The sequence below is a fragment of the Hevea brasiliensis genome, chromosome 8 (assembly GCF_030052815.1).
Source record: "Hevea brasiliensis isolate MT/VB/25A 57/8 chromosome 8, ASM3005281v1, whole genome shotgun sequence".
Classification (NCBI taxonomy): domain Eukaryota; kingdom Viridiplantae; phylum Streptophyta; class Magnoliopsida; order Malpighiales; family Euphorbiaceae; genus Hevea; species Hevea brasiliensis.
Genome location: NC_079500.1, coordinates 9,318,313 through 9,329,442, shown reverse-complemented (window position 1 = coordinate 9,329,442; position 11,130 = coordinate 9,318,313). Strand labels below are relative to the sequence as shown.

Sequence of the window (11,130 nt, the reverse complement as noted above, 5' to 3'; positions counted from 1 at the left end):
AGGGCATTTGGCTTAGCTACGTATTTATAAGTTAATTTAAACTTAAAAGCATTTAAAATTTTAAGTAGTTACATATTTAGTTTAAATAAGCAATTTATGTGTTGGTAAAAAATATATAATTATAATGGCTAATAAGTACAATGTGAAGTTTATATTTTTCAACAACAGTTTTTGGGATAATAGTTATTGGTCAATTAAACGACATGTCAAGTGATTCCAAACTTGGCATTTCCAGAGGCAGAGTAATGTTACATGCTGCGCATTTGGAAAGCAAGTAGATTTTGAATTAATGCCCACTTCTGTTCAGATCCTACTTCGTTTTTTTTTGTAACGAATTGTCCTTTCAGCATTCACCACAGCAGAATAAAACTTGTGCATGCTTGAAAGAGAACAGTCACTACAATTGAAAAATGTAGTAATTGATTAACTTGGAGATATGTGGAAAACTGTAAAAATTGCTAACAACAGATAATCCTCCTTACCTTGGTTTGAAAAACTATATGATGAATCCTTGTCCACAATTTTGAAATCAGAATAGCTGTACTTCCTCAAACTTGGAGATGGAAGTGAACTCTGACTTCTGCAAATGAAGTAGTTCCTAAAAGGCCGTCCTTCCTTCTGCTCTCTTCGTGGGTTTCCTCTCCCCTCCGGACAAGTTTGTAAATAGTGTTTTGGTTTAGAAGCACAGACGGCGGAGATATGAAAAAGTTTTCGTTGTGGTTGTTTGTAGCTCCGGTGGTTCTAGTTTTCCTTTGGTCTTTGTTTTGTTTCCGTTGCATGCAAGTTAGGTTTTCTAGATATGCTTTGTATCTTCTAGCTTTGCGAGGGGAAGGCTTGCATGGATGTTCGTAACTCAGGGGTAACTAGCCGAATTTGCCTCTCATGGCCGACCTTAAAGACATTTTCTGCCGTTGGAGCTCTGCCTCATCACTCTCTGCGTGCTGTTTGTCTTGCCTGCATTGGTTTCTCTGGGGTTACAAGGGTTTTGGTCTTTGGTGCTCCATTGTTATCTTCTGTTTCGGATGGCTTGGTCTTGGTTGTCTTGGATAGATGAGATCTCTTCTAGGACTTCCTTCAGGCGATGCCCCTCCACCATTACATGCGGATCCGCCCCTGCCCTCAGCTGTTCTTTCTTTTCCCAGGCGGCGCTGCAATAATAACCATGGTCTGTGCCTAGCTTCATCATCCGGTTCTATTAGGGCTTTTATTTCATGGGCTGTGGCCTTTAACATGTGGGCTTAATAGATTTAATTTTAACATAATTGCTTTTATTAATGATCTAAGTAACCAAATTATGGATGGAAATTTAGAAAGAGAATATTGATATGTGTATCTTCTGGTATCGGTTTTTAATTAATTGCTTCCAAATTTTGATACTGTTCGTTAGGTTATATTGGGATGATGCTTGGCTATAATGCTGGTTTAGTAGTGCATGCAACCATTTTGCGATTTGGGCCTCTGAATTTTGCTCCTTCTCTCTCAACCCATTGCTATCTCTGTCTTCATTATGTTCTGTTGTAATTTGGTTTTCCTTTATCGCAGCAATTTTTTTATTTTTTTTTATTTTTTTTTAACTATTGCTACTTTCTAAGTTCTTTTCACTCAATATGTTATTGCCTAGATTGAATATAAAGAATGATTTACATACTTGTTTTAGTCGACGACGTCTATTTTAAATTTTTTGTGAATATATGATTAATAAAATTTTCTGCTCATAAAAATAAATTCCTTGATTCTCCTAAGCTGGTCAACACTATTAATTTCTTGAATTCAAATAATAACACAAAAAGGTAGCAAAGTTCGCCTGGTCCCTTTTTTTTATATATTTTATTTTAAGGCCACCAACCGTCTGATTATTATTATTAGAAATTAATTTTTATCAATGATAAAAATATATTTATTTGTAATTATATATATATATATATTAATTTTTAAAAAAAATTTATATTAAATATTAAAAATTAAAAAAATCACATAATCATTAATAGTAATAATAAGGCTAACAAAATATATATATATATATATATATATATATATATATATATATATATATATATATTTGGATGTTAAGTATTAAAAAAAATTAAATAGTCATATATTATTTAGCAGTAATAATAAGACAAATAAAATGGACAAATAAAAAAAAATCACTTGTTACTTTTAAATAAATTTATTTTAAAGATCAGCTTTATTATATTTATATAAATAGATATAAATTTCCCAAAAAGCAGAGCTTTAACGGCTCAGGTGGAGAAACAAACCGGTAATTTGCATACGAAAGACCTGAACTATTCTTTGCCGTCCAGTCAGCTACTTGATCGGCTGATCTTCCCACAAGACTAATGGAATTCAAGCTTCGAGGCTATTTTTGTTCCTCTTGCATAATCAACCATGTGGACTAGTAGGAATATTGGTACTAGGGTCGGCAACCCCTACCAATCAGAGGTCCCCTTTGTAGTAGTCTTCACATTCTAATTTCTTTGTATCTGAAATTGCCATCAATATTTTGCTTGGAATCTGCAGCAAGTTGCAGATTGTCATAATATTCCCTCAGCTCTCTCATCATGTGGGTTCTCTTCACATCTTCACTAGGATTTGCTTTTCCTACAAGTTGCCAAGCGGTTTTCTCTTTCCCTTCCTTTTGTGAACCCAAGCTTTCAAGTAGTTCAACTCCAAGAAAACAGGAGATTGATTTCAGCAATAATCAAGATTACCAATAGCAGTTTCATCATCAAACCGGACAACATGCAATATAGTTCACATTAATTTTATATATACGTGAAAAAAATGTATATGAAATTTGTTGTTAGGACAATAATGGAACACAGTTAATTGGAAATGGAACACAAACAACTAGGCTATTTTTCATTATCAACCATGTGGACCTGGAATACTGATACTAGAAACGGAACCACCACTAGGAGTCACAGGTCCCTTTTGAAGTAGTCTACGCATTCTAATTTCATTGTGTCTGAAATTGCCATCAATATTTTGCTTGGAATCTGCAGCAGGTTGCAGATAATTTTCATCATATTCCCTCAGCTTTTCCATCATATTCATGTGGTTTCTCTTCACATCTTCACTAGGATCTGCTTTTCCAGTAAGTTGACAAGCAGTTTTCTCTTTTCCTCCTCTTTGTGAAGCCAAGCTTTCAAGTGGCTCAACTCCAAGAGAACAAGAGATTGATCCACCAATAATCAAGATTAACAATGGCAGCTTCATCATCAAACTGGACAACCTGCAATAGTTCATATTGATTTTAGACAAATATATGAAATAGATCGTTGGTAGACCAATTAGGAAGGAGCAGGATAGGAGGAGGATTAGGGTTGGTACTTGGAATGTTGGTACTTGGAATGTTGGATCACTTATAGGAAAATTAATGGAGCTTGTGGATACTTTGGAAAGGAGAAGGGTGAATATTGCTTGCATTCAGGAGACTAAATGTGTAGGAGAGAAAAGTAAGGAAGTGGGTAATTCAGAGTACAAACTGTGGTTTACCGGAAAGGAGAGAAACAAGAATGGAGTGGGCATAATCATAGACAGGACATTGAAAGACGCAGTAATAGCTGTGAAAAGAGTAAGAGATAGAATTATACTAGTAAAGCTAGTACTAGAAGGAGAAACAATAAATATAGTTAGTGTTTATGCCCTACAAATAGGACTAGACAGTGAGAGTAAACAAAGGTTTTGGGAAGATATGGATGATTTAATGCAAAACATACCGAATGAAGAGAATGTTTTCATTGGTGGAGATTTGAATGGATATGTAGGAAGTGATAGACAAGGTTATGAGAATGTTCATGGAGGTTTTGGTTTTGGCAGTCGAAATGAGGAGGGAAAAAGCATCCTGGATTTTGCTATGGCATACGATCTAATAGTAGCAAATACCTACTTTATAAAAAGAGAGTCACATTTAGTGACTTTCAAAAGTGGGCAATATAGAACCCAAATCGACTTCCTCTTAACTAGGAAGACAAATAGAGCTCTATGCAAGGATTGCAAGGTCATTCCAGGAGAAGCTTTAACAAGTCAACATCAGTTGGTGGTCTTGGATGTCAAGTTTAGGAACAATTCAAGTAAGGTCAGAAGAAATAGTGTAGCTCGAACAAAGTGGTGGGAGTTCAAAGGAGTAAAGCAAGTGAAGTTCAAAAATGAGCTTCTCGAGTCCGAAGTATGGAAGCTGGATATAGAGGCCAATGACATGTGGATACAGATGGCATCAAAGATTAGAGAAGTAGCTAGAAAAGTACTTGGAGAGTTTAAAGGACATGGACCACCCTCAAAAGAGAGATGGTGGTGGAATGAGGAAGTACAAAAGGCAGTGAAGAGAAAAAGGGAATGGTATAAGAAATTACCTAAATGTGATAATAATGAGGCATATGAACAGTACAAGATAGCAAAGAAAGAGGCAAAAAAGGCAAGAGCACAGGCCTTTGAAAAGTTATATGAGAAACTTGAAACTAAAGAAGGGGAGAAAGATATTTATAGATTAGCAAGGAGAAAAGAAAGGAAATGTCAAGATCTCAATCAAGTTAGGTGTATTAAGGATAAAGAAGGAAAAGTGTTGGTGAAAGATGAGGACATTAAAGAAAGATGGAGAAATTATTTTAATGATCTCTTTAATAATAGTCAAAATGGTAATAGCGTGAATATAGATTATAGAACAATAGAAAAGAATGTGAATTATACTAGAAGGATTAGATCCTTAGAAGTAAAGGAAACACTTAAGAGAATGAAAGTGAGTAAAGCCTGTGGACCCGATGAAATACCAATTGAAGTGTGGAAGTATTTGGGAGATATGGGAGTGGTATGGTTAACTAAATTATTTAATAAGATTCTAAACTCAAAGAAAATGCCTGATGAATGGAGGAAGAGTATTTTAGTACCTATTTTTAAAAATAAGGGAGACATAAAGAGTTGCTCAAACTATAGGGGAATTAAACTCATGAGCCATACTATGAAGTTGTGGGAGAGAGTTATGGAGCATCGACTACGTCATGGTACTTCTATCTCTCTCAATCAATTTGGTTTCATGCCCGGTCGTTCAACTATGGAAGCGATCTTTCTCATTAGAAGTTTGATGGAGAAATATAGAGATGTGAAGAAAGATCTACACATGGTTTTTATTGATTTGGAGAAGGCTTATGATAGTATTCCAAGAGAGGTCTTATGGAATGTGTTAGAACAAAAGATGGTATCTATTAGGTACATACAAGTATTGAAAGATATGTATGAAGGAGCAACTACTATTGTGCGCACAGTGGGAGGGGACACAAGAGATTTTCCGATCTCAATTGGATTACACTAAGGATCAGCCATAAGTCCTTACCTTTTTACATTAGTTTTAGATGAACTAACGAAACATATACAAGAGAGTATTCCTTGGTGTATGATGTTTGCGGATGATATTGTTCTGATAGATGAAACACGAGAAGGAGTCAATAGAAAGCTAGAACTTTGGAGAAGTACTCTAGAGTCAAAGGGTTTTAAGTTAAGTAGAACGAAGACAGAATACATGCATTGCAAGTTCAGTGAAGGCCAAACTGGTGATAGGGAAGGAGTTAGTTTGAATGGAGTGATACTGTCCCAAAGTAATCACTTTAAATATCTAGGCTCAGTCCTTCAAGTAGATGGGGGATGTGAGGAGGATGTTAGTCATAGGATTAAAGCCGGATGGTTGAAGTGGAGACGTGCCATGGGAGTTTTATGTGATCGTAAGATTCCCAATAAATTAAAAGGAAAATTTTGCCGTACAGCCATACGACCGGCTATGTTATATGGTAGTGAGTGTTGGGCACTAAAAGAGGCGTATGCATCTAAGATAAGAGTTGCAGAGATGAGAATGTTAAGATAGATGAGTGGCCATACTAGACTAGATAAAGTCTGGAATGAGACTATTAGAGAAAAAGTAAGAGTGGTGCCAATTGAAGATAAGTTGAGAGAAGGGAGATTGAGGTGGTTTGGTCATGTGAAGCGTAGACATACGGAGGCTCCAGTTAGACAAGTAGAGCACATTAGGTTAGGGGATAGAAAGAAAAAAGGGGAAGACCTAAATTGACTTGGAGGAGAGTAGTACAACATGACCTAGAAGCATTACACATTTTTGAGGATTTAACCCAAAATCGTTCAGAGTGGAGAAAGCGAATCCATATAGCCGACTCCAAATTTTTGGGATAAATGCTTAGTTGAGTTGAGTTGAGTTGTATATGAAATAGATCGTTAGGACAAGAAGAATTACCTCCGCAATCAGAGCGATTTTGGATGGATATATAATTGCTGAATGCTTTGCCTTGCCAGTGAAGCTCTTGAGTACTATAAATACACATATGAGAAGGAAGAAAGGGTACTCTTTAATTGATTAAAAGATTTCTATATTCTTGCCTAAAGACTTTGTGGCTTCAAAAGACGTTAATTGGTCTAAGTCAAGCCCACCCACTATACATTCATGATTCATGCACACCAACTCTATTTTTGGAAAAATTTCATGTCCCCATATGGAGAGATACATTTCGATAATTAAAAAATTAATATAAAATTAAAAAAAATTATTATTTAATTTCTCTATGAGACCGTCGTATTAATCCTAAGCCTCCAGGTCATCACTTGCCAAGAATGATTTTATTATTTAGAACTCCATATATGTCATCATTTTTCAAAATGAAAAAGCATATTTCTACCAAAACTTGAATTTCGAGTAATTTCAAATTTTTAATTCTGCCTAAATGTAATTCTATCATTTTGAGTCAATTCTGTGTTCAATTGAATTCATTATGTGATGTTTATTTGATTCGATTTTGAGTTTGATTGTGGCTTGTGACTATGAGTGCTAGAAATGGCGAACAAGATATAACTAATAAGTGAGAATTTGTGAAAAAAAAGGGAAATAAAATGAAAGGAGGTATCATTTTATTTCAAATTGATCAAATCAAATCGATTTATTTCAAATTGATTTTAATTTTTAATAAAATTTAAATCTTGATTTGTTTAGATAGTGTGAAGCAAATCTCTAGCGTGAGTGAATTGGATAGTAAAGATGGAGTGATTGAAACTTTTAAGTTTTTTATTTTCCCTATGTTAAAGTCCTATTTATTAATATTAGTTATTCTAGTAATTGTTCACTGTTTTAATAGCTATCAGCTATTTTAGTAACTATTAGCTGCAATTAGATATAATTGTTATTGATTAGCTATTTTTATAGTGATTTAAAATAGAAGTATTTGATAAAAATTATTATTGGATTAGTTGTTAAATATAAAATAGTAGTATCATATTCTAGTCAAAATAATCTTTCAATTTCTAAAAGTAATGATAAATAACTTTTCATGAATCACTCACTCAACTTCTAAACATTAGAATAAATAATATACTACCAAACAATATCAATAAGAAATTATCTTGACTAAAGTTAAAAGACCAAACGCTATCTTGAAAACTATTATTAAAAGTAACTAAAAACTCACAACTCAAACCTTGAATTGAACCAGTGGTTTGGCCTTCTTTTAAAAAAAGAAAAATTAATTGTTAGATTGTATTAATTCCAGATCAAACCAAAATGAAACCAGACATGATGATTTTGAACCCTTTTTAAATGAAACCCATGGCTGCCCTTTAGAGCACCTCTGATCTTGAAGATAGTAGGCCAGCAATTAATTGCAAAGCAATGCTAAGTGCAAAAAAAAAAAAAAAAAAAAAATCATCCTTAATTACAAAAGGATACAACCCAATCTCTTTTACTCTTTTATCAAATTATTATCATTATTATAATATTATCTTGTTAGGCACAAGGCCATTAAGCCCCAGTAGAAGGATTATTCATCTGTTAAATTTGCTTTTTTTTTTTTTTTCTTTGATTGGCCAATGAAGTAAAAGTAATTTTTAGGCAGTAATCCAACGACAGGACGTTTGATGATCTAGTCAAAATAAGATCTCTCAGCCAATGAGATTCTGAAAAAGTGAAAAAAATAAAAGACTAGATGAAAATTGAGCTTCCACATATATAAAAATGTTCTAAAACTGTTAGGATGTTGCTTGGAAATTTCCCTTCTAGTTCTTGAGTCTGCAGAGGATGGAATACTTCATGATTGCCTTTACCATATTCATACACCCAAATTTCTACCTTCACCATGGAAAAATGGGCCGATGATAACGCCATTGCATATCTTCACACGTAGAGAAATTATTTTATAAAAATATTGTACGTTAATAAATAAATTTTAGAAGTTAATTATAATGGAATTCACATAAAATTTATTATACTTAATAATTATAAAAATTTATTATAATTAATAATTATAATAAAATTATTATACATATTATGATTTTAAATTTTTTATAACACGGAATTCATATTTAGGTCAGTTAAAACATTACTTCTCTTATTTATATTGTTCAGTAACTTGATATTTATACTAAAGTTTAAAGGTTAAGGGGTTGGTCATAAAATATTATACCTTCTAAATTTCAAAAGTTGAGAGAGCACTTTAATTAGGGTAAAACAGCTAATTGTTACTAAAACAGTTAAATAATTATTAGAACAGCTAATATTATCGAACATAATTTTTGAAAGTAATACATTTGAATTTGGAAGGTGGGATCTAAAAACTATTATAAGAAAGTTCCTCCCAAACATAATAAGGTGGAACTGCACTTATCTTCAAGACTAGTGGGTTATGGAGTTTCTTCATAGATTAATATTGGTGGGAGACCGACTGAGACGATGACTGATTAGTAATCCACAACAAAAGCACTTTGATGCAATTTTTTTTTAATTATAAAAACTTTTTGAAATTTCTATATATAACATAAATTTTTTATTATTTGAAAAAAAAAATTATTTTCTAAGTTTTATTAGTAATTCAACAATTTGATCCTTGAGGCAGTGTTTGATATAAATGAATTCTATGAAATTTTGTAGAATTCATTTGTAAATATAAAATTTTAATGTTTAGTTTAAATGAATATTTATTTGAAATTCTTAATAATCAATTCCATGAAATTTATTATAACTAAATCAAATTCTTTCAAAATTGATAGAATTTACAAATAAATTTCAAATTTATATATTTCAAGTAATAAAATTATCCTCTTATTATATATCATTTTATTTTATTTTATTTATTCTAAATATAAAATTCATTTTATTTAAAATGAATTATTTTATTTATAAATAAAATAAATTTTATCATATAATTTAACCAAACATGGTCTAACTATAATTTGATTAGTAAACCTTGCATAGATACTGTAGAGGAGTTTACGGTCAAGTAAAATCAAGGCTACAAGCAACCCATATGTAGTCACAAATTGTGCCCATCGTTTGAATATCTTTGGTAGTCTGTAGACTCCATTCTTGAAGGATTGGATATATAGTGGACACACATCAATTTCTACTATTATTTATGTGACTTGAATATTGAATATATCCTTGTGAGTCTGATTTATAACCCAACTTAATTTGAAAGTTTGCATATTGAAATCAGAATAAATATTGTATTTTCTGTTTATTGTGGCCTGAAAATTCAAGAAACACATTCAGAATAAGATTTAAGAGTTTTAAGTGATTATATCTTACTTTTTTTCATTATAGTAAAATTTTTTCTCTCGTCTCATATTGAACATATATTTACGATCGAACCACGTAATTTTATTTCTGTTTTTTTTATACGATTATGTGATTGTGTGTGTTTTTTATTTGTATGACTACTATAATATCTACTTTGAATTTGATTGTTTTTAATTAGATGAATGCAATTCCAGGAAGGTGACATCAAATTGGGTATTGGGAGTTGTGGAAGTTCGACTCCCTCGATTGCCAATTGGATTTAGACTTATTTACGTTGAATTAAACATGATATTTTTTACCCTTTTTCTCTAAATATTGATCAGAAAATTTTTTATTTAAATTTTGCCTATCATATACTTAAAACATAAATATATAAAATTATATATTTAATAAATAAATCTCCTATATACATATTATGTCTTAAATTCAGACTGAATTTAAAAAAAAAAAAATTCCAGTTGATCAACTATTTAATATGTTGTCACATTCCAAGTCATTTATTTCAATCATCCCCTAAATTATGATCTAACACCAACAGGCATGATTAACCTTGCCCATCAGAGTTGATGAAACTTCTACAAGGAGCCTCGTGGCAATAATAAAGATGATAATCAGTTAGTGGGAATTTGCCCATTGGGGCACTAGCTAATAGCATTATCAGATTTAAATAATATATATATATATATATATATATATATATATATATATATATATATATATATATATATATATATATATATATATATATATATATAAATGAGAGAGAGAGTGGATAAGAAAAAAGTAATTAAAAATTAATTTTAATTTAAATTTCTAAAACAAGAAGTATTTATCTCATCTGCAAATGTAAAATTTTGTTGTTCATTAATACTCATAGGCACATATATAAAGTACTAATTAAGCCATTATAATTCCTTGGCACTTAGTGATTCAAATACAACAGCATTTATTCTGGGTCATTATTCCAATCTTACAGTAGCAGTGTTGCTCCCAGTCCCCATTGCATATCAACCATGAGTATTAGGAGTAACACAACCCTTTCCTCTACCAGGAATATGAGTACAAGGAGTGTTACCAGAGCTAGGAGGCACAGGTCCCCTTTGTAGTAGTCTTCGCATGATAATTTCATTGTGTCTGAAATTGCCATCAATATTTTGCTTGGAATCTGCAGCAGCTTGCGGATTTTCATCATTTTCCCTCAGCTTCTCTATCATATCACTAGAATTTTCTTTTACTGCAAGTTGACAAGCGGTTTTCTCTTTCCTTCCCTTTTGTGAAACCAAGCTTTCAAGCGGTTCAACTCCAAGAGAACAAGAGACTGATCCGCCAATAATCAAGATTAACAGTAGCAGCTTCATCATCAAACTGGACAACATGCAATAGTTCAGATTAATATTTTATATATTTATGTGAAAAGATATATATGAAATTTGGTGTTAGGACAAGAAGAATTACCTCCCCATTAGAGCAATTTTGTATGGATAATTGCTGAATGCTTTGCCTTTCCAGTGAAGCTCGCTCTTGAGTACTATATATAGACCTATGAGAAGGAAGGAAGGATACTC

At 32.1% G+C, this 11,130-nt stretch overlaps 1 protein-coding gene across 1 annotated transcript; it reads right to left on the bottom strand.

Moving 5' to 3' along the window:
• Positions 1-10,410: 10,410 nt before the first annotated feature.
• On the bottom strand, positions 10,411-11,130 carry LOC131182477 (uncharacterized). The gene is made up of 2 exons (XM_058152035.1): positions 11,021-11,130; positions 10,411-10,930 (listed from the first exon to the last, which is right to left on the bottom strand). Exons 1-2 carry the CDS (start codon positions 11,026-11,028, stop codon positions 10,573-10,575), a joined length of 366 nt encoding a protein of 121 aa, XP_058008018.1. The 5' UTR covers positions 11,029-11,130; the 3' UTR covers positions 10,411-10,572.